We start from the raw sequence: 23,929 nt of genomic DNA, 5'->3' as shown, positions 1-23,929 counted from the left end.
GCGCGTTACACAACAGAGGAGACGCTTACGCGCGTTACACCACAGAGGAGACGCTTACGCGCGTTACACCACAGAGGAGACGCTTACGCGCGTTACACCACAGAGGAGACGCTTACACGCGTTACACCACAGAGGAGACGCTTACACACGTTACACCACAGAGGAGACGCTTACGCGTGTTACACCACAGAGGAGCCGCTTACGCGTGTTACACCACAGAGGAGACGCTTACGCGCGTTACACCACAGAGGAGACGCTTACGCGCGTTACACCACAGAGGAGACGCTTACACACGTTACACCACAGAGGAGCCGCTTACGTGCGTTACACCACAGAGGAGACGCTTACGCGCGTTACACCACAGAGGAGATGCTTACACACGTTACACCACAGAGGAGACGCTTACGCGCGTTACACCACAGGGGAAACGCTTACGCGCGTTACACCACAGAGGAGACGCTTACACACGTTACACCACAGAGGAGACGCTTACGCACGTTACACCACAGAGGAGGCGCTTACGCACGTTACACCACAGAGGAGCCGCTTACGCGCGTTACACCACAAAACTTGCTGAGCGAGATCCCACTGAAGGGGAACGTCCAGGACAGAAGCATGGCCGGAAGACGCCCTGTGCTCAGGGAAGGGGTTGTGGAGAGAGAGGGGTCAGAAATGGTCCTCACCTGCAATAGATTGTTAGCTCCACTTTGGTGGCGGGGATGATGGCGCTGAAGGGGTTAAAGGCGCAGGAGGGAGAACCTGAAGGGGACTCCTATGTGTAACCAGCGGGTGAGAGGATGCAGCGTGCGGCGGCCGGTGACAGACATCCACATGAGAGAGAGGAGGCGGGGAGAGGCACTAACAGGCTGTGTCCTCCGTGTTACTGTACCTGGATACTGCACAACAGAAGGAATCCCCCGCCGCAGTCGTGGCATGCAGGTCCGGAATTCTGCGCAGCCGCCAATCAGCAACCTAACTAAGTGACAGGGGCGTGCTTCCATATGGGATGAAAGTACGCCCCTGTCAAAGCGGCACTTGTACAAGTGCAGCTTACAGGGATTTTTGTCAATGGGTTTTCTCTGCTCGACGCTCGGCCCCTCCCCCCGCTTCCAGCCCTTTTCCACCGACAGCGGTGCCTCCGAAACCCTTTTTAAACTTTATTTTAGGAAGATAATAACGATTAAAATAATATAAAGGCTAAAGGAGATACTAATGACACAGAATATGTGTCATAAGTATCTTCTTTGTATTATTTTAATCATTGATGACAGGGGAGGCACTGCCTCCTACCTCCCCTGCCTCCACGTCCCTGCTAGTGAGGTCACGTCTTGAATACTGTGTACAATTCTGTGCACCGTACTACAAAAAGGATATCCTGGAGCTAGAATAGGTTCAGAGGCGAGCGACCAAACTAATTAAGGGCATGGAGACGCTGGAATATGAGGAAAGGCTTGCAAGGATAGGCATGTTTACACTGGAAAAGAGGAGACTAAGAGGGGACATGATCAACATCTACAAATATATAAGAGGACAATATACAGAGCTTACAGAGGATCTGTTTTTGGTAAGATCAATACAGGACACGTGGACACTCGCTCAGGTTAGAGGAGAGGAGAGTCCGCACAATACGGCGTAAAGGCTTTTTCACGGTAAGGACAATACGTGTTTGGATTTCCCTGCCTGAGGGAGTTGTAATGGCCGACTCAGTCAACACCTTTAAGAATGGGCTGGACAAATTCCTAATGGATAAGGATATTCAGGGTTATGGTGCATAGTCACACATTATAGTTATTAAAACACAACGGCTGACATGAGCACCAGGCAAAATTTAGTCCAAAAATAATCCTGCATTGGAGACCACAAATAGGTTGAACTCGATGGACAAATTGTCTTTTTTCAACCTCAGATACTATGTTACTATGTTATCTAAAGTGGGGGGTTTTAAAGTGGATATTGCCCTTAGCAACCAATCAGATTCTAGCTATTATTTTCTAGAAGGTGTTCGATACATGATAAGTAGAATCTGGTTGCTACGGGCAGATCTCCAGATCTAAAAACCCATACTTCAGTAAATATACCCTTAGTCTCAGGGTTTTTTCACATTTCTGTTTCTGAACACACAGTTTGTCTTCATTTATTTATTTTTTGACACTTCCTCTAGACTCTGAGTGAAACGGTCTTCCATCATCATGAGACGCAGAAGGAGGAGCCTCACTGACAGATGCAGAACCACCACTCAGAAATAAAGGCCAAGCATAGGCCAAACTAGACATTTGGTAATGGGTGGTCCCAGTTGGGACCCCACTCCCAAATAGAACTACTGTACAAAGCTAATGATGTGAGCACGCTGAAGGCACGCTTGGAAATTAATGGGCGTGGCTACATACCAGAAGGGGTGTGGTCACTGAAAATGGGCGTGTGTCAACATGGTCAACACCTGTTTCTTGTCACACTTGGAACATTCTTTCCAATTCCAAATGCACCTTACCTATATGATGGTTGAGCACAATGTGGAACCTCTGAAGACCTGTATCCTCTGAGGCAGACGGCGTCTTCAGTCGGTAGTCACTATTCATGTAGGAGATTCCATCGTCAAGTTGTGTAGGAAAATTAACAAGGCCAGCATCATACAACAGCGGTTCCACGAGAACCCCCGTGTCGTCTCTTAACACACCATCACCTACCCCCTGTGTTGTCTCTCAGCACACCATCACCTACCCCCTGTGTTGTCTCTCAGCATGCCATCACCTACCCCCTGCAAAGTTCTTACCATCACATTCTATGTCTGTGACTCCCTCTCCATTAATTCTATCTCTCAGTGTGTCTCTACCCTTCATAATAGGTCTCTAAGTGTCTCCCCTCTTTATTCTGTGTCTCTCAGTGTGCCCTGTCCCCCCCCCCTCCTTCTTCTAGTAATATCACAGCAGGGTCACCTCTCTCCCTCCCCCACCTTCCTCTTGGGAGTCGGTGGGGTGAGTCGGCTGGGAGCTGAGGAACGCGGGCCAGTGGGGTGAGGTGGCTGGGAGCCGGGAGCTGAGGAACGTGGGCCAGTGGGGTGAGGTGGCTGGGAGCCGGGAGCTGAGGAACGTGGGCCAGTGGGGTGAGGTGGCTGGGAGCCGGGAGCTGAGGAACGCGGGCCAGCGGGGTGAGGTGGCTGGGAGCCGGGAGCTGAGGAACGTGGGCCAGTGGGGTGAGGTGGCTGGGAGCCGGGAGCTGAGGAACGTGGGCCAGTGGGGTGAGGTGGCTGGGAGCCGGGAGCTGAGGAACGTGGGCCAGTGGGGTGAGGTGGCTGGGAGCCGGGAGCTGAGGAACGCGGGCCAGCGGGGTGAGGTGGCTGGGAGCCGGGAGCTGAGGAACGTGGGCCAGTGGGGTGAGGTGGCTGGGAGCCGGGAGCTGAGGAACGTGGGCCAGTGGGGTGAGGTGGCTGGGAGCCGGGAGCTGAGGAACGTGGGCCAGTGGGGTGAGGTGGCTGGGAGCCGGGAGCTGAGGAACGCGGGCCAGCGGGGTGAGGTGGCTGGGAGCCGGGAGCTGAGGAACGTGGGCCAGTGGGGTGAGGTGGCTGGGAGCCGGGAGCTGAGGAACGTGGGCCAGTGGGGTGAGGTGGCTGGGAGCCGGGAGCTGAGGAACGTGGGCCAGTGGGGTGTAGTGTGTGGGTCATTTGACCTCTGTGGGTCATTTATACGTACATGAACAAATATACAAGAGTACAGCAAACAGATTACTACCAAAAATATAACAATATCTTTTTTTTTATTTGTAGCTTAGCTCACTCTGCGGGAAGTCAAAGGGCTATTATAGGTACATACACCAATGCACTGCGGTACAACGCACAGAGCAGTACAAACAGAGCAATATATTTTTTTAATTTTTCAATTCACAGCTCATCTCACACTGTGGGTATTCAAAATGGCTTTTATATATATATATATATGTATATATATATATATATATATATATGAACAAACGTACTGAGATACAGCGCACACAGGTTGTAGAAACATTTTTTTTTAAATGTTTTTTTTTTTGCTTCATATTAACTTTGTATATTTTTTTTCACAACTGACACTGCAGAGTCACATTGTTTATATGTGGACGCAGTGGGGTACAGCCTGTGGAGTCAGTGCAGTACCCCTGTGTAACAGACTTATTAGACTAAGGGTACAGGACACAGCACAGCCACTTGTGGACGGACACAGCATAGCACATCACACAGCACAGCACATCACACAGCAGCACACAGCACATCACATCACACAGCAGCACACAGCACATCACATCACACAGCAGCACACAGCAGAGCACATCACACAGCACAGCACACAGGGCCGTTTCTAGACAATTTGGCTCCCAGTGCGAGATTTCAAAATGTGCACCCCCCCCCTCCCCATTGCTATAAAAAAAAATTGCGTGCCCCCCCCATATAGCCAGAAAAAAAGCATGCGCGCGCCTAAGGCGCGCACGCTCCCGACAAGGCTGTGTGGCCTGATTAAAATGGGCGTGGTCTCATTACAGTGGGCGTGGCCTCGTCTGATATCACACCCACCACAGGGGGAAAAAATAAAAATAAATAAGTCCCCTTTTTACACATTACACCAGGCAAGTGTCCCCATATTACACAGCGCGGCAGGCAGGTGTCCCCATTTACAAAGTGCGGCAGGCAGGTGTCCCCATTTACAAAGTGCGGCAGGCAGGTGTCCCCATTTTACACAGTACGGCAGGCAGGTGTCCCCATTTTACACAGTACGCAGGCAGATATCCCCATTTTACACAGTACGCAGGCAGATATCCCCATTTTACACAGTACGCAGGCAGGTGCCCCCATTTTACACAGTACGCAGGCAGGTGCCCCCATTTTACACAGTGCGGCAGGTATCCCCATTTTACACAGTGCGGCAGGTGTCCCCATTTTACACAGTGCGGCAGGTGTCCCCATTTTACACAGTGCGGCAGGTGTCCCCATTTTACACAGTGCGGCAGGTATCCCCATTTTACACAGTGCGGCAGGTGTCCCCATTTTACACAGTGCGGCAGGTGTCCCCATTTTACACAGTGCGGCAGGTGTCCCCATTTTACACAGTGCGGCAGGTGTCCCCATTTTACACAGTGCGGCAGGTATCCCCATTTTACACAGTGCGGCAGGTGTCAAGTGGGAGGAGGGAGGGGGAGAGAGAGAGAGAGAGAGAGAGAGAATACTTACAACTTGCCGCTCTTCGGGTCCCGCGCGCCGGCCGCCTCCTCCGTCGATGGTTATCTCCAGTCCTCTCCTCCCTCTCTCTTCCCCCCGAGCGCTCCTGCTCGGGGGGCGGGGCTTCGCGGAATGACGCGTTTGCGTCGTGATGTCACGACGCAAACGCGTCATTCCGCGAAGCCCCGCCCCCCGAGCAGGAGCGCTCGGGGGGAGAGAGAGGGAGGAGAGGAGTAGTCACAAAGTGCCGCGGCGGGCGCCCCGTGCGGTTGCACGGCTCGCCCGCCGCTAGAAACGGCACTGACAGCACATCACACAGCATAGCACATCACATCACGCACCACAGCACATCACACAGCACAGCACATCACACAGCAGCACACAGCAGAGCACATCACACAGCAGCACACAGCAGAGCACATCACACAGCAGCACACAGCAGAGCACATCACATCACACAGCAGCACACAGCAGAGCACATCACACAGCAGCACACAGCAGAGCACATCACACAGCACATCACACAGCAGCACACAGCAGAGCACATCACACAGCAGCACACAGCAGAGCACATCACACAGCACATCACAGCACATCACACAGCAGAGCAAATCACACAGCACATCACACAGCATAGCACATCACACAGCACATCACACAGCACTGCACATCACACAGCATAGCACATCACACAGCAGCACACAGCACAGCACATCACACAGCAGAGCACATCACACCACACAGCACTGCACATCACACAGAATAGCACATCACACAGCAGAGCACATCACACAGCACATCACACAGCAGAGCACATCACACAGCAGCACACAGCACATCACATCACACAGCAGCACACAGCACATCACACAGCAGCACACAGCACATCACACAGCACATCACACAGCAGCACACAGCACATCACATCACACAGCAGCACACAGTACATCACACAGCAGCACACAGCACATCACATCACACAGCAGCACACAGCACAGCACATCACACAGCAGCACACAGCACATCACACAGCACAGCACATCACACAGCAGCACACAGCACAGCACATCACATCACACAGCAGCACACAGCACATCACACAGCAGCACACAGCACATCACATCACACAGCAGCACACAGCACATCACACAGCAGCACACAGCACATCACACAGCACATCACACAGCAGCACACAGCACATCACATCACACAGCAGCACACAGTACATCACACAGCAGCACACAGCACATCACATCACACAGCAGCACACAGCACAGCACATCACACAGCAGCACACAGCACATCACACAGCACAGCACATCACACAGCAGCACACAGCACAGCACATCACATCACACAGCAGCACACAGCACATCACACAGCAGGGTGACGGGAGTCAACTGGCGTGCAAATCATTATGGGAGGACCTTATGTAGAATGCAAAATACGAGAGAATCCGACGCTGTGATATTTACGTTTTGCCTGGATTTGGACTTCGAGCCTGACAGGAACCCCCTGAGGCAGGGTTTGGATTTACTTGGAAACCGGAAGTCTGGACGGGGCTCGGATATCCTACAATCTGACCATCTCTCCGTACAGCTGTAATATGTATACCAGCGATGGAAAGTACAGACGGTGCCATGAATGGAGACCATTTCATAGATAACCCTACATTTAATGGCGGATGTCCACCAAGCACCACTGAGCCGACAATAGAGAAGATATTAGCGCTTATTGGTCACAAATGCAAAGGTGTGTCACGATTAAATCACAATTTATTGTAGGAGTAAAATTATAAAATGCAATGCACATTGGTGGTTAATACCACATGAAAACACTTAAATGAAAGAAATTGTGTAACTCCCAATGGTGTATCATCCTAATGGAAAGTTTGGCAAGAATGGACCTGTTCCTATATGAGTCCCCTTGGTTGGTAAGGTTCAATGTCCTATTCGTGGATTGAATAGTTACCACCAACGTACCTCGAGGCAATTAGGCGAATCTGCGTCCGCAAGATGCTGTTCCTCGGCGGGTGGTGAATGGTGACTTTCCACGGTGGAATAGGAATGTCCTTGTATCCAATGAGAATGTTCAACGGGGACTTGGTCCAGGTCCAAGAATTCCAAAAGATGTGGGAGTGTACACTAACAAGCAGGTCTGAGCCGACATCCTAGCCCACAAAGAAGAATGCTACATATAGAGGACGGGAGCTCTGATGATACCTACCTCTCCGTGCCGGAGGTGGGGTGTACCGCACAGCACAGAGGAGGTGGCGGGCGGCTGGCCGGGGGCTATAGGTGTGGGTAGGGAAAAGGAGGGTAGTTTTTGGACCCTTTGAAACCATTACTATGGTGCTACCTCCCTGGTTACCCTCCTGCATTCACACTACAGACCAGCAATATTGGCTCAGAACACGGACGTGTAACGCAGCAGTAATTACCAGCGGGGCCGGAATTCTGATGATTGTTTTTCTGACACCCGATAGTTTGACTTTATACCTACAGAACGTCACTCGGGCAGGAGCACCGCACTGAGGCAACTAAGGTAAAGGGAATAATCACACAATGACTCTCTCCTGACAAACATGCTGCAGATTCGTTAATAATTCATCTGAAATCATTTTATAAGAAAGTACATAGTTCATAGATCAGATGAATCGCAGTGATCGCTGTCTTAATGATAAAACCCTGTTAACGCTTTCACTCCTCCATGTACCAGATTACAACTGAAACCATTTCACACTCTGGGGCAGATTCTGAGCTGGGAGCAAAGCAAATAGGAGCAGTAACTTTACTCCTGGGTGACACCGTGCTGCACTGCAGGGGGGCAGATGTAACATGTGCAGAGAGATAGGTGTGTGTGTGGGGGGGGGGGGGGGGGTATGTCCTAGCTCAGAGCTACATTGCAGTGTGAGAATAAAGCTGCCCAGCATGTGTAGGCTACATACAGAAGCAGCCAGTAACTGAGCACCTGGGTAACACCATGCTGCACTGCAGGGGGCAGATGTAACATGTGCAGAGAGTTAGGTGTGGGAGGGACGTGCCCTTGCTCAGAGCTACATTGCAGTGTGAGAATAAAGCTGCCCAGCATGTGTGGGCTACATGCAGAAGCAGCCAGTAACTGAGCACCTGGGTAACACCATGCTGCACTGCAGGGGGGCAGATGTAACATGTGCAGAGGTTAGGTGTGGGAGGGGCGTGTCCTAGCTCAGATCTACATTGCAGTGTGAGAATAAAGCTGCCCAGCATGTGTGGGCCACATGCACAAGCAGCCAGTAACTGAGCACCTGGGCAACACCATGCTGCACTGCAGAGGGGGGCAGATGTAACATGTGCAGAGAGATATGTGTGGGGGGGGGGGGGGCATGTCCTAGCTCAGAGCTACATTGCAGTGGGACAATAAAGCTGCCCAGCATGTGTGGGCTACATGCAGAAGCAGCCAGTAACTGAGCACCTGGGTAACACCATGCTGCACTGCAGGGGGGCAGATGTAACATGTGCAGGGGTTAGGTGTGGGAGGGGCGTGTCCTAGCTCAGATCTACATTGCAGTGTGAGAATAAAGCTGCCCAGCATGTGTGGGCTACATGCAGAAGCAGCAAGTAACTGAGCACCTGGGTAACACCATGCTGCACTGCAGGGGGCAGATGTAACATGTGCAGAGAGTTAGATGTGTGAGGGGTGTGTCCTAGCTCAGATCTACATTGCAGTGTGAGAATAAATCTGCCCAGCATGTGTAGGCTACATACAGAAGCAGCCAGTAACTGAGCACCTGGGTAACACCATGCTGCACTGCAGGGGGCAGATGTAACATGTGCAGAGAGTTAGGTGTGGGAGGGGTGTCCTAGCTCAGATCTACAGTGCAGTGTGAGAATAAAGCTACCCAGCATGTGTGGACTACATGCAGAAGCAGCCAGTAACTGAGCACCTGGGTAACACCATGCTGCACTGCAGGGGGGCAGATGTAACATGTGCAGAGAGTTAGGTGTGGAGGGGTGTGTCCTAGCTCAGAGCTACATTGTAGTGTGAGAATAAAGCTGGCCAGAATGTGTGGGCTACATGCAAAAACAGCCAGTAACTGAGCACCTGGGTAACACCATGCTGCACTGCAGGGGGGCAGATGTAACATGTGCAGAGGTTAGGTGTGGGAGGGGCGTGTCCTAGCTCAGATCTACATTGCAGTGTGAGAATAAAGCTGCCCAGCATGTGTGGGCTGCATGCAGAAGCAGCCAGTAACTGAGCACCTGGGTAACACCATGCTGCACTGCAGGGGGCAGATGTAACATGTGCAGAGAGTTAGGTGTGGGAGGGGTGTGTCCTAGCTCAGAGCTACATTGTAGAGTGAGAATAAAGCTGCCCAGAATGTGTGGGCTACATGCAAAAACAGCCAGTAACTGAGCACCTGTGTAACACCATGCTGCACTGCAGGGAGGCAGATGTAACATGTGCAGAGGTTAGGTGTGGGAGGGGCGTGTCCTAGCTCAGATCTACATTGCAGTGTGAGAATAAAGTTGCACAACATGTGTGGGCTACATGCAGAAGCAGCCAGTAACTGAGCACCTGGGTAACACCATGCTGCACTGCAGGGGGCAGATGTAACATGTGCAGAGAGTTAGGTGTGGGAGGGGAATGTCCTAGCTCAGATCTACATTGCAGTGTGAGAATAAATCTGCCCAGCATGTGTAGGCTACATACAGAAGCAGCCAGTAACTGAGCACCTGGGTAACACCATGCTGCACTGCAGGGGGCAGATGTAACATGTGCAAAGAGTTAGGTGTGGGAGGGGCATGTCCTAGCTCAGTTCTACATTGCAGTGTGAGAATACAGCTACCCAGCATGTGTGGGCTATATGCAGATGCAGCCAGTAACTGAGCACCTGGGTAACACCATGCTGCACTGCAGTGGGGCAGATGTAACATGTGCAGAGGTTAGGTGTGGGAGGGGCGTGTCCTAGCTCAGATCTACATTGCAGTGTGAGAATAAAGCTGCCCAGCATGTGTGGGCTACATGCAGAAGCAGCCAGTAACTGAGCACCTGGGTAACACCATGCTGCACTGCAGGGGGCAGATGTAACATGTGCAGAGAGTTAGGTGTGGGAGGGGTGTCCTTGCTCAGATCTACATTGCAGTGTGATAATAAAGTTGCCCAGCATGTGTGGGCTACATGCAGAAGCAGCCAGTATCTGAGCACCTGGGTAACACCATGCTGCACTGCAGGGGGCAGATGTAACATGTGCAGAGAGTTAGGTGTGGGAGGGATGTGTCCTAGCTCAGATCTACATTGCAGTGTGAGAATAAAGCTGCCCAGCATGTGTGGGCTACATGCAGAAGCAGCCAGTAACTGAGGACCTGGGTAACACCATGCCGCACTACAGGGGGGCAGATGTAACATGTGCAGAGAGTTAGGTGTGGGAGGGACGTGTCCTAGCTCAGAGCACCATTGCAGTGTGAGAATAAAGCTGCCCAGCATGTGTGGGCTACATACAGAAGCAGCCAGTAACTGAGCACCTGGGTAACACCATGCTGCACTGCAGGGGGCAGATGTAACATGTGCAGAGAGTTAGGTGTGGGAGAGGTGTCCTAGCTCAGATCTACATTGCAGTGTGAGAATAAAGCTGCCCAGCATGTGTGGACTACATGCAGAAGCAGCCAGTAACTGAGCACCTGGGTAAGACCATGTGCACTGCAGGGGGCAGATGTAACATGTGCAGAGAGTTAGGTGTAGGAGGGGTGTGTCCTAGCTCAGAGCTACATTGCAGTGTGAGAATAAAGCTGCCCAGCATGTGTGGGCTACATGCAGAAGCAGCCAGTAACTGAGCACCTGGGTAACACCATGATGCACTGCAGGGGGCAGATGTAACATGTGCAGAGAGTTAGGTGTGGGAGGGGAATGTCCTAGCTCAGATCTACATTGCAGTGTGATAATAAAGCTGCCCAGCATGTGTGGGCTACATGCAGAAGCAGCCAGTAACTGAGCACCTGGGTAACACCATGCTGCACTGCAGGGGGCTGATGTAACATGTGCAGAGAGTTAGGTGTGGGAGGGATGTGTCCTAGCTCAGATCTACATTGCAGTGTGAGAATAAATCTGCCCAGCATGTGTGGGCTACATACAGAAGCAGCCAGTAACTGAGCACCTGGGTAACACCATGCTGCACTGCAGGGGGCAGATGTAACATGTGCAGAGAGTTAGGTGTGGGAGGGGTGTCCTAGCTCAGATCTACATTGCAGTGTGAGAATAAAGCTGCCCAGCATGTGTGGACTACATGCAGAAGCAGCCAGTAACTGAGCACCTGGGTAAGACCATGTGCACTGCAGGGGGCAGATGTAACATGTGCAGAGAGTTAGGTGTAGGAGGGGTGTGTCCTAGCTCAGAGCTACATTGCAGTGTGAGAATAAAGCTGCCCAGCATGTGTGGACTACATGCAGAAGCAGCCAGTAACCGAGCACCTGGGTAAAACCATGCTGCATTGCAGGGGGGCAGATGTAACATGTGCAGAGAGCTAGGTGTGGGAGGGGAATGTCCTAGCTCAGATCTACATTGCAGTGTGAGAATAAAGCTGCCCAGCATGTGTGGGCTGCATGCAGAAGCAGCCAGTAACTGAGCACCTGGGTAACACCATGCTGCACTGCAGGGGGCTGATGTAACATGTGCAGAGAGTTAGGTGTGGGAGGGATGTGTCCTAGCTCAGATCTACATTGCAGTGTGAGAATAAATCTGCCCAGCATGTGTGGGCTACATGCAGAAGCAGCCAGTAACTGAGCACCTGGGTAAGACCATGTGCACTGCAGGGGGCAGATGTAACATGTGCAGAGAGTTAGGTGTAGGAGGGGTGTGTCCTATCTCAGAGCTACATTGCAGTGTGAGAATAAAGCTGCCCAGCATGTGTGGACTACATGCAGAAGCAGCCAGTAACTGAGCACCTGGGTAAGACCATGTGCACTGCAGGGGGCAGATGTAACATGTGCAGAGAGTTAGGTGTAGGAGGGGTGTGTCCTAGCTCAGAGCTACATTGCAGTGTGAGAATAAAGCTGCCCAGCATGTGTGGACTACATGCAGAAGCAGCCAGTAACCGAGCACCTGGGTAAAACCATGCTGCATTGCAGGGGGGCAGATGTAACATGTGCAGAGAGCTAGGTGTGGGAGGGGAATGTCCTAGCTCAGATCTACATTGCAGTGTGAGAATAAAGCTGCCCAGCATGTGTGGGCTGCATGCAGAAGCAGCCAGTAACTGAGCACCTGGGTAACACCATGCTGCACTGCAGGGGGCTGATGTAACATGTGCAGAGAGTTAGGTGTGGGAGGGATGTGTCCTAGCTCAGATCTACATTGCAGTGTGAGAAAAAATCTGCCCAGCATGTGTGGGCTACATGCAGAAGCAGCCAGTAACTGAGCACCTGGGTAAGACCATGTGCACTGCAGGGGGCAGATGTAACATGTGCAGAGAGTTAGGTGTAGGAGGGGTGTGTCCTATCTCAGAGCTACATTGCAGTGTGAGAATAAGGCTGCCCAGCATGTGTGGGCTACATGCAGAAGCAGCCAGTAACCGAGCACCTGGGTAAAACCATGCTGCATTGCAGGGGGGCAGATGTAACATGTGCAGAGAGCTAGGTGTGGGAGGGGAATGTCCTAGCTCAGAGCTACATTGCAGTGTGAGAATAAAGCTGCCCAGCATGTGTGGGCTACATGCAGAAGCAGCCAGTAACCGAGCACCTGGGTAAAACCATGCTGCATTGCAGGGGGGCAGATGTAACATGTGCAGAGAGCTAGGTGTGGGAGGGGAATGTCCTAGCTCAGAGCTACATTGCAGTGTGAGAATAAAGCTGCCCAGCATGTGTGGGCTACATGCAGAAGCAGCCAGTAACCGAGCACCTGGGTAAAACCATGCTGCATTGCAGGGGGGCAGATGTAACATGTGCAGAGAGCTAGGTGTGGGAGGGGAATGTCCTAGCTCAGAGCTACATTGCAGTGTGAGAATAAAGCTGCCAGCATGTGTGGGCTACATGCAGAAGCAGCCAGTAACTGAGCACCTGGGTAACACCATGCCGCACTGCAGGGGGCTGATGTAACATGTGCAGAGAGTTAGGTGTGGGAGGGATGTGTCCTAGCTCAGATCTACATTGCAGTGTGAGAATAAGGCTGCCCAGCATGTGTGGGCTACATGCAGAAGCAGCCAGTAACTGAGCACCTGGGTAAGACCATGTGCACTGCAGGGGGCAGATGTAACATGTGCAGAGAGTTAGGTGTAGGAGGGGTGTGTCCTATCTCAGAGCTACATTGCAGTGTGAGAATAAGGCTGCCCAGCATGTGTGGGCTGCATGCAGAAGCAGCCAGTAACTGAGCACCTGGGTAACACCATGCTGCACTGCAGGGGGCAGATGTAACATGTGCAGAGAGTTAGGTGTGGGAGGGGTGTGTCCTAGCTCAGAGCTACATTGCAGTGTGAGAATAAAGCTGCCCAGCATGTGTGGGCTACATGCAGAAGCAGCCAGTAACTGAGCACCTGGGTAACACCATGCTGCACTGCAGGGAGGCAGATGTAACATGTGCAGAGAGTTAGGTGTGGGAGGGGTGTGTCCTAGCTCAGATCTACATTGCAGTGTGAGAATAAAGCTGCCCAGCATGTGTGGGCTACATGCAGAAGCAGCCAGTAACTGAGCACCTGGGTAACACCATGCTGCACTGCAGGGGGGCAGATGTAACATGTGCAGAGGTTAGGTGTGGGAGGGATGTGTCCTAGCTCAGATCTACATTGCAGTGTGAGACTAAAGCTGCCCAGCATGTGTGGGCTACATGCAGGAGCAGCCAGTAACTGAGCACCTGGGTAACACCACGCTGCACTGCAGGGGGGCAGATGTAACATGTGCAGAGAGTTAGGTGTGGGAGGGGTGTGTCCTAGCTCAGATCTACATTGCAGTGTGAGAATAAAGCTGCCCAGCATGTGTGGGCTACATGCAGGAGCAGCCAGTAACCGAGCACCTGGGTAAAACCATGCTGCATTGCAGGGGGGCAGATGTAACATGTGCAGAGAGCTAGGTGTGGGAGGGGAATGTCCTAGCTCAGAGCTACATTGCAGTGTGAGAATAAAGCTGCCCAGCATGTGTGGGCTACATGCAGAAGCAGCCAGTAACCGAGCACCTGGGTAAAACCATGCTGCATTGCAGGGGGGCAGATGTAACATGTGCAGAGAGCTAGGTGTGGGAGGGGAATGTCCTAGCTCAGAGCTACATTGCAGTGTGAGAATAAAGCTGCCCAGCATGTGTGGGCTACATGCAGAAGCAGCCAGTAACCGAGCACCTGGGTAAAACCATGCTGCATTGCAGGGGGGCAGATGTAACATGTGCAGAGAGCTAGGTGTGGGAGGGGAATGTCCTAGCTCAGAGCTACATTGCAGTGTGAGAATAAAGCTGCCAGCATGTGTGGGCTACATGCAGAAGCAGCCAGTAACTGAGCACCTGGGTAACACCATGCTGCACTGCAGGGGGCTGATGTAACATGTGCAGAGAGTTAGGTGTGGGAGGGATGTGTCCTAGCTCAGATCTACATTGCAGTGTGAGAATAAGGCTGCCCAGCATGTGTGGGCTACATGCAGAAGCAGCCAGTAACTGAGCACCTGGGTAAGACCATGTGCACTGCAGGGGGCAGATGTAACATGTGCAGAGAGTTAGGTGTAGGAGGGGTGTGTCCTATCTCAGAGCTACATTGCAGTGTGAGAATAAGGCTGCCCAGCATGTGTGGGCTGCATGCAGAAGCAGCCAGTAACTGAGCACCTGGGTAACACCATGCTGCACTGCAGGGGGCAGATGTAACATGTGCAGAGAGTTAGGTGTGGGAGGGGTGTGTCCTAGCTCAGAGCTACATTGCAGTGTGAGAATAAAGCTGCCCAGCATGTGTGGGCTACATGCAGAAGCAGCCAGTAACTGAGCACCTGGGTAACACCATGCTGCACTGCAGGGGGCAGATGTAACATGTGCAGAGAGTTAGGTGTGGGAGGGGTGTGTCCTAGCTCAGAGCTACATTGCAGTGTGAGAATAAAGCTGCCCAGCATGTGTGGGCTACATGCAGAAGCAGCCAGTAACTGAGCACCTGGGTAACACCATGCTGCACTGCAGGGGGCAGATGTAACATGTGCAGAGAGTTAGGTGTGGGAGGGGTGTGTCCTAGCTCAGATCTACATTGCAGTGTGATAATAAATCTGCCCAGCATGTGTGGGCTACATACAGAAGCAGCCAGTAACTAAGCACCTGGGTAACACCATGCTGCACTGCAGGGGGCAGATGTAACATGTGCAGAGAGTTAGGTGTGGGAGGGGTGTGTCCTAGCTCAGAGCTACATTGCAGTGTGAGAATAAAGCTGCCCAGCATGTGTGGGCTACATGCAGAAGCAGCCAGTAACTGAGCACCTGGGTAACACCATGCTGCACTGCAGGGGGCAGATGTAACATGTGCAGAGAGTTAGGTGTGGGAGGGGTGTGTCCTAGCTCAGAGCTACATTGCAGTGTGAGAATAAAGCTGCCCAGCATGTGTGGGCTACATGCAGAAGCAGCCAGTAACTGAGCACCTGGGTAACACCATGCTGCACTGCAGGGGGCAGATGTAACATGTGCAGAGAGTTAGGTGTGGGAGGGGTGTGTCCTAGCTCAGAGCTACATTGCAGTGTGAGAATAAAGCTGCCCAGCATGTGTGGGCTACATGCAGAAGCAGCCAGTAACTGAGCACCTGGGTAACACCATGCTGCACTGCAGGGGGCAGATGTAACATGTGCAGAGAGTTAGGTGTGGGAGGGGTGTGTCCTAGCTCAGATCTACATTGCAGTGTGATAATAAATCTGCCCAGCATGTGTGGGCTACATACAGAAGCAGCCAGTAACTAAGCACCAGGGTAACACCATGCTGCACTGCAGGGGGCAGATGTAACATGTGCAGAGAGTTAGGTGTGGGAGGGGTGTGTCCTAGCTCAGAGCTACATTGCAGTGTGAGAATAAAGCTGCCCAGCATGTGTGGGCTACATGCAGAAGCAGCCAGTAACTGAGCACCTGGGTAACACCATGCTGCACTGCAGGGGGCAGATGTAACATGTGCAGAGAGTTAGGTGTGGGAGGGGTGTGTCCTAGCTCAGATCTACATTGCAGTGTGAGAATAAAGCTGCCCAGCATGTGTGGGCTACATGCAGAAGCAGCCAGTAACTGAGCACCTGGGTAACACCATGCTGCACTGCAGGGGGCAGATGTAACATGTGCAGAGAGTTAGGTGTGGGAGGGGTGTGTCCTAGCTCAGAGCTACATTGCAGTGTGAGAATAAAGCTGCCCAGCATGTGTGGGCTACATGCAGAAGCAGCCAGTAACTGAGCACCTGGGTAACACCATGCTGCACTGCAGGGGGCAGATGTAACATGTGCAGAGAGTTAGGTGTGGGAGGGGTGTGTCCTAGCTCAGATCTACATTGCAGTGTGATAATAAATCTGCCCAGCATGTGTGGGCTACATACAGAAGCAGCCAGTAACTAAGCACCTGGGTAACACCATGCTGCACTGCAGGGGGCAGATGTAACATGTGCAGAGAGTTAGGTGTGGGAGGGGTGTGTCCTAGCTCAGAGCTACATTGCAGTGTGAGAATAAAGCTGCCCAGCATGTGTGGGCTACATGCAGAAGCAGCCAGTAACTGAGCACCTGGGTAACACCATGCTGCACTGCAGGGGGCAGATGTAACATGTGCAGAGAGTTAGGTGTGGGAGGGGTGTGTCCTAGCTCAGAGCTACATTGCAGTGTGAGAATAAAGCTGCCCAGCATGTGTGGGCTACATGCAGAAGCAGCCAGTAACTGAGCACCTGGGTAACACCATGCTGCACTGCAGGGGGCAGATGTAACATGTGCAGAGAGCTAGGTGTGGGAGGGGAATGTCCTAGCTCAGAGCTACATTGCAGTGTGAGAATAAAGCTGTCCAGCATGTGTGGGCTACATGCAGAAGCAGCCAGTAACTGAGCACCTGGGTAACACCATGCTGCGATGCCGGGGGCAGATGTAACATGTGCAGAGAGCTAGGTGTAGGAGGGGCGTGTCCTAGCTCAGAGCTACATTGCAGTGTGAGAATAAAGCTGCCCAGCATGTGTGGGCTACATGCAGAAGCAGCCAGTAACTGAGCACCTGGGTAACACCATGCCGCACTACAGGGGGGCAGATGTAACATGTGCAGAGAGTTAGGTGTGGGAGGGGTGTGTCCTAGCTCAGAGCTACATTGCAGTGTGAGAATAAAGCTGTCCAGCATGTGTGGGCTACATGCAGAAGCAGCCAGTAACTGAGCACCTGGGTAACACCATGCTGCGATGCCGGGGGCAGATGTAACATGTGCAGAGAGCTAGGTGTAGGAGGGGCGTGTCCTAGCTCAGAGCTACATTGCAGTGTGAGAATAAAGCTGCCCAGCATGTGTGGGCTACATACAGAAGCAGCCAGTAACTGAGCACCTGGGTAACACCATGCCGCACTGCAGGGGGCAGATGTAACATGTGCAGAGAGTTAGGTGTAGGAGGGGTGTGTCCTAGCTCAGAGCTACATTGCAGTGTGAGAATAAAGCTGCCCAGCATGTGTGGGCTACATACAGAAGCAGCCAGTAACTGAGCACCTGGGTAACACCATGCCGCACTGCAGGGGGGCAGACAGTGGCGTAACTACTGCCCCCGCAGCCCTCGCAGTGGCTTGGGGGCGAGGGGCTGCGGGGGCGCCGCCACTGATTTAGAGCAGATTGACATGCGGACAAGCGTCCGCATGTCAGTCTGCTATCTCCTCTCCCTCCCTGCTGTAACGGGACACGGAGGGCACAGCGCACCGCGCGCGCCTCTCCAGTCTCCATCCTGCGTCTCCGTCCGTCTGGTCTAATAATGGAAGTGCCGTTCGTGAGCTCTGATTGGCTCACGAACCGGCACTTCCTTTATTAGACCAGAGAGACGGAGATGCAGGAGGGACATGAGAGAGGCGCTCGCTGTGCCCTCCTTGTCCCTCCTTCACAGCAGCGAGGGGGGGGGGGGGGACACTGAGGGGGCATATATGGCACTGAGGGGGCATGGCATGTATTCCACAGGGGGCATATATGGCACTGAGGGGGCATGTATGGCACAGGGGGCATATATGGCACTGAGGGGGCATGTATGGCACAGGGGGCATATATGGCACTGAGGGGGCATGTATGGCACAGGGGGCATATATGGCACTGAGGGGGCATGTATGGCACAGGGGGCACAGAGGGGGCATATATGGCACTGAGGGGGCATGTATGGCACAGGGGGCACTGAGGGAGCATATATGGCACTGAGGGGGCATGTATGGCACAGGGGGCATATATGGCACTGAGGGGGCATGTATGGCACAGGGGGCATATATGGCACTGAGGGGGCATGTATGGCACAGGGGGCACAGAGGGGGCATATATGGCACTGAGGGGGCATGTATGGCACAGGGGGCACTGAGGGAGCATATATGGCACTGAGGGGGCATGTATGGCACAGGGGGCACAGAGGGGGCATATATGGCACTGAGGGGGCATGTATGGCACAGGGGGCACTGAGGGAGCATATATGGCACTGAGGGGGCATGTAGGGCACGGGGCACTGAGGGGGCATATATGGCACTGGGGGGGCACTGAGGGGGTATATATGGCACTGCATGTGTACCTGGCACATGGGGGGGGAGGGGGCTATATGTGGCACTGGGGGCACGTGAGTACCTGGCACCGTGGGGGAATATGTGGCACTGGGGACATATGTGGCACTGGGAGCACAGCCCTAGCAACAAGCACTACCCCCTAGCAACGAGCATGACACCCAGTGCATGAAACTCCTGGCAACGAGCATGACACCCAGTGCATGAAACACCTGGCAATGAGCATGACACCTTGAGCATGAAACACCTGGCAATGAGCATGACTCCCTGAGCATGAAAACCCCTGGCACCGTGCATGGAACCAAGAGCATGAAACCCCTGGCAACGACCATGACACCCAGTGCATGAAACCCCTGGCAACGAGCAGGTAATTTAAAAGTAATTAGAAGCCTTACTGTAGGACTTAATGTGTAATGGGCATTACGGTGTGTGGCATAATGTATCACGTGCATTGTGGTATGTGGTATAATGTCTCAGGGACATTGCAGTGTGGCATAATGTATATCGGGCATTGCGGTGTGTGTCACAGGTATTATGGTGTATGGTATACTATATCACGGACATTGCGGTATGTGGTATAATGTATCAGGGGCAGTGCAGTGTGTAGCATAATGTATAACGGGCATTGCGATTCCTGTCGTCATGTGTCACAGGCATTACGGTGTGTGGCATAATGTGTCACAGGCATTACGGTGTGTGGCATAATGTGTCACAGACATTGTATGTGCTATAATGTATCAGGGGCATTGCAGTGTGTAGCATAATGTATAACGGGCATTGCGATTCCTGTCGTCATGTGTCACAGGCATTACGGTGTGTGGCATAATGTGTCACAGGCATTACGGTGTGTGGCATAATGTGTCACAGGAATTACGGTGTGTGGCATAATGTGTCACAGGCTTTACGGTGTGTGGCATAATGTGTCACAGGCATTACGGTGTGTGGCATAATGTGTCGGGGGCATTACGGTGTGTGCATATTGTGTCATGTGCATTATTGTGTGCGGCATAATGTCTAAGGGCCATTGCAGTATGTGGCATAATGTATACTGGGCATTACTATAAGGAGGAAAAATGACAAATAATGTAAGGGGCATGAATCAGGATTATTTTTCTTTCCAGTGGTGGCTAACGTCTGGGCGTGCAGGATGCAAAACTGGGGTATAAGGAAGTCTTTTCCTGCAATACCACGCCCCTTTATGCAAAGCCACGCCCATTCCAATGAAGCCACACCCCTTTTTGGCGCGCGTGCCTTCGGCGCGCGCATGTGTGTCACTTTCATAGTGCCAATTATGGGGGATTGGGGGGGGGAAGAATTTTTTGGCTTGGGGGAGAAAAACTTCTAGTTACGCTACTGGGGGCAGATGTAACATGTGCAGAGAGTTAGGTGTGGGAGGGGCGTGTCCTAGCTCAGATCTACATTGCAGTGTGAGAATACAGCTACCCAGCATGTGTGGGCTATATGCAGATGCAGCCAGTAACTGAGCACCTGGATAACACCATGCTGCACTGCAAGGGGCAGATGTAACATGTGCAGAGAGTTAGGTGTGTAAGGGGCATGCCCTAGCTCAGATCTACATTGCAGTGTGAGAATAAAGCTGCCCAGCGTGTGTGGACTACATGCAGAAGCAGCCAGTAACTGAGCACCTGGGTAACATCATGCTGCACTGCAGGGGGCAGATGTAACATGTGCAGACAGTGTGGGCTACATGCAGAAGCAGCCAGTAAATGAGCACCTGGGTAACACCATAATGCACTGCAGGGAGGCAGATGTAACATGTGCAGAGAGTTAGATGTGGGAGGGACGTGTCCTAGCTCAGATCTACATTGCAGTGTGAGAATAAAGGTGCTAGTTTTTCTTTCTGTTTTGCATTGTCTTCCTGCAGTATAATGTCTTTCCACCAGGGGTCACCAGGCCCCTGAATATGTGAGCTGCTGTTCTGGAACGTTGCACAGATGCTGCCAGAGCCGGCCTTAGGCATAGGCAAACTAGGCAATTGCCTAGGGCATCTGGTATGCCTAGGGACACAAGCAGTTTCTGCTGATTAAAATGATATGCGGCATGCCTATATTCTGTTTGTAGCATTTTGTATGCAGATATAGCCACAGTCGCACACAGTATATAGGCATGCCGCATATCATTTTAATCAGCAGAAGCTGCTTGTGCATCCTAGCCATAAAAAATAGGCACCCGACATTAGCAGAGCTGCCAGTTGATTCACACCAGGAATTATATGTGTCATTATGTGTATAAGGGCACTAATAATGTGCGGCATATGTGTAAGGGACATTATGTGTGTCATTATGTGTATAAGGGCACTAATAATGTGCGGCATATGTGTAAGGGACATTATGTGTATAAGGACATTAATAAAGTGTGTCATATGTGTAAGGGGCATTACTGTGTGGTATTATGTGTAGAAATGCATTACCAATGTGTGGCATTATGTGTATAAGGTGCTCTACTGTGTGGCGTAACGTATTGAAAGGGCACTACTGTGTGTTCTAATGTGAATAAAGAGCAATATGGTGTGGTGTAATGTGAATAAGGAACAATATGGTGTTGGGTAATGTGAATAAGGAGCAATTCAGTGTGATGTTATGTGAATGAGGGCCACTACTGTGTGAAGTAACGTATATAAGGTAAATTGGTACTACTGTGATGTAATGTGAATAAGGGACACTATCACATGATAAATTGTGAATAAAGTTGCAGTACTGTGAGGCATAATTTGAATTGGGGTTACTATTGTGTGGCCATGCCCCTTGCCAGCAAAAACTCATATCTTTTTGGGCTGTGCGCCGAATGTGCACACTGTTCTTATTTAAATTACATTGGGTAGGAAAAAATAAGGACTGCTATGGATGAGGGGTGATGGTGCTGGGAAAGGGGTGCAGGGTCAGACTAGTGATGAGCGGGTTCGGTTTCTCGGAAACCGAACCCCCCCGAACTTCAGCCTTTTTACACGGGTCCGAGGCAGACTCGGATCTTCCCGCCTTGCTCGGCTAACCCGAGCGCGCCCGAACGTCATCATCCCGCTGTCGGATTCTCGCGAGGCTCGTATTCTATCGCGAGACTCGGATTCTATATAAGGAGCTGCGCGTCGCCGCCATTTTCACACGTGCATTGAGATTGATAGGGAGAGAACGTGGCTGGCGTCCTCTCCGTTAGAATAGATAGAGACACTTGAGTTGATTACTTAGTAATTTTGGGGAGCATTAGGAGTACTCAGAGTGCAGAGTTTTGCTGATAGTTATACTAGTGACCACCAGTTTTATTTATTATTTAATATAATCCGTTCTCTGCCTGAAAAAAAACGATACACAGTCACATACCATAACTGTGCTCAGCCTCAGTGTGCTGCATGATAATATCATCTATGTATATCTGACTGTGCTGAGTGCTCACTGCTCACACAGCTTAATTGTGGGGGAGACTGGGGAGCAGTTATAGCAGGAGTACATATTTAACAGTGCACACTTTTGCTGCCAGAGTGCCAGTGTGACTGACCAGCAGTGACCACCAGTATATTGTCTGCCTGAAAAAGTTAAACACTCGTGTGGTGTTTTTTTTTTTTTATTCTATATATAAACGCATTCTGCTGACAGTGTCCAGCAGGTCCGTCATTCATTATATTTCTATCTTCTTCATACTAGTAGTTTAGGAGTCTGCAGTGCTGACAGTGTCCAGCAGGTCCGTCATTATATAATATATACCTGTCCTGCAGTAGTGATATATATATATTTTTATATCATTATCATCCAGTCTATACTAGCAGACGCAGTACGGTAGTCCACGGCTGTAGCTACCTCTGTGTCGGCACTGGCAGTCGCTCGTCCATAATTGTATACCTACCTGTGGTGGTTTTTTTTTTTTCTATCTTCTTCATACTAGTAGTTTAGGAGTCTGCAGTGCTGACAGTGTCCAGCAGGTCCGTCATTATATAATATATACCTGTCCTGCAGTAGTTATATATATATATTTTTTATATCATTATCATCCAGTCTATACTAGCAGACGCAGTACAGTAGTCCACGGCTGTAGCTACATCTGTGTCGGCAGTCGCTCGTCATCCATAAGTATACTAGTATCCATCCATCTCCATTGTTTACCTGAGGTGCCTTTTAGTTGTGCCTATTAAAATATGGAGAACAAAAATGTTGAGGTTCCGAAAATAGGGAAAGATCAAGATCCACTTCCACCTCGTGCTGAAGCTGCTGCCACTAGTCATGGCCGAGACGATGAAATGCCATCAACGTCGTCTGCCAAGGCTGATGCCCAATGTCATAGTACAGAGCATGTAAAATCCAAAACACCAAATATCAGTAAAAAAAGGACTCAAAAATCTAAAATAAAATCGTCGGAGGAGAAGCGTAAACTTGCCAATATGCCATTTACCACACAGAGTGGCAAGGAACGGCTGAGGCCCTGGCCTATGTTCATGGCTAGTGGTTCAGCTTCACATGAGGATGGAAGCACTCAGCCTCTCGCTAGAAAAAAGAAAAGACTCAAGCTGGCAAAAGCACAGCAAAGAACTGTGCGTTCTTCGAAATCACAAATCCACAAGGAGAGTCCAATTGTGTAGGTTGCGATGCCTGACCTTCCCAACACTGGACGTGAAGAGCATGCGCCTTCCACCATTTGCACGCCCCCTGCAAGTGCTGGAAGGAGCACCCGCAGTCCAGTTCCTGATAGTCAGATTGAAGATGTCAGTGTTGAAGTACACCAGGATGAGGAGGATATGGGTGTTGCTGGCGCTGGGGAGGAAATTGACCAGGAGGATTCTGATGGTGAGGTGGTTTGTTTAAGTCAGGCACCCGGGGAGACACCTGTTGTCTGTGGGAGGAATATGGTCATTGACATGCCTGGTGAAAATACCAAAAAAATCAGCTCTTCGGTGTGGAAGTATTTCAACAGAAATGCGGACAACATTTGTCAAGCCGTGTGTTGCCTTTGTCAAGCTGTAATAAGTAGGGGTAAGGACGTTAACCACCTCGGAACATCCTCCCTTATACGTCACCTGCAGCGCATTCATCATAAGTCAGTGACAAGTTCAAAAACTTTGGGGCGACAGCGGAAGCAGTCCACTGACCAGTAA

General features: G+C 51.4%; 1 protein-coding gene across 2 annotated transcripts in view; it reads left to right on the top strand.

Moving 5' to 3' along the window:
• Positions 1-7,480: 7,480 nt before the first annotated feature.
• Positions 7,481-23,929, top strand: part of LOC134928685 (uncharacterized) — a 97,623-nt gene continuing 81,174 nt past the window's right edge. Inside the window, exon 1 of one of the 2 annotated variants that reach the window (XM_063924678.1) lies at positions 7,481-7,729. Coding sequence is in view for 1 of the 2 variants with exons in the window: in XM_063924676.1 (XP_063780746.1) it covers positions 19,176-19,198 (23 nt within the window). In the remaining variant the exon portion in view is untranslated. Of the gene's footprint in view, positions 7,730-18,934; positions 19,199-23,929 lie in introns of those variants that run through there. The other variant, XM_063924676.1, reaches the window with a different exon arrangement.

This window comes from Pseudophryne corroboree, chromosome 5 (assembly GCF_028390025.1).
Source record: "Pseudophryne corroboree isolate aPseCor3 chromosome 5, aPseCor3.hap2, whole genome shotgun sequence".
In the NCBI taxonomy this organism is placed as follows: Eukaryota; Metazoa; Chordata; class Amphibia; order Anura; family Myobatrachidae; genus Pseudophryne; species Pseudophryne corroboree.
The sequence above is the reverse complement of the archived record's forward strand: the minus strand, read 5'-3'. Positions and strand labels throughout refer to the sequence as shown.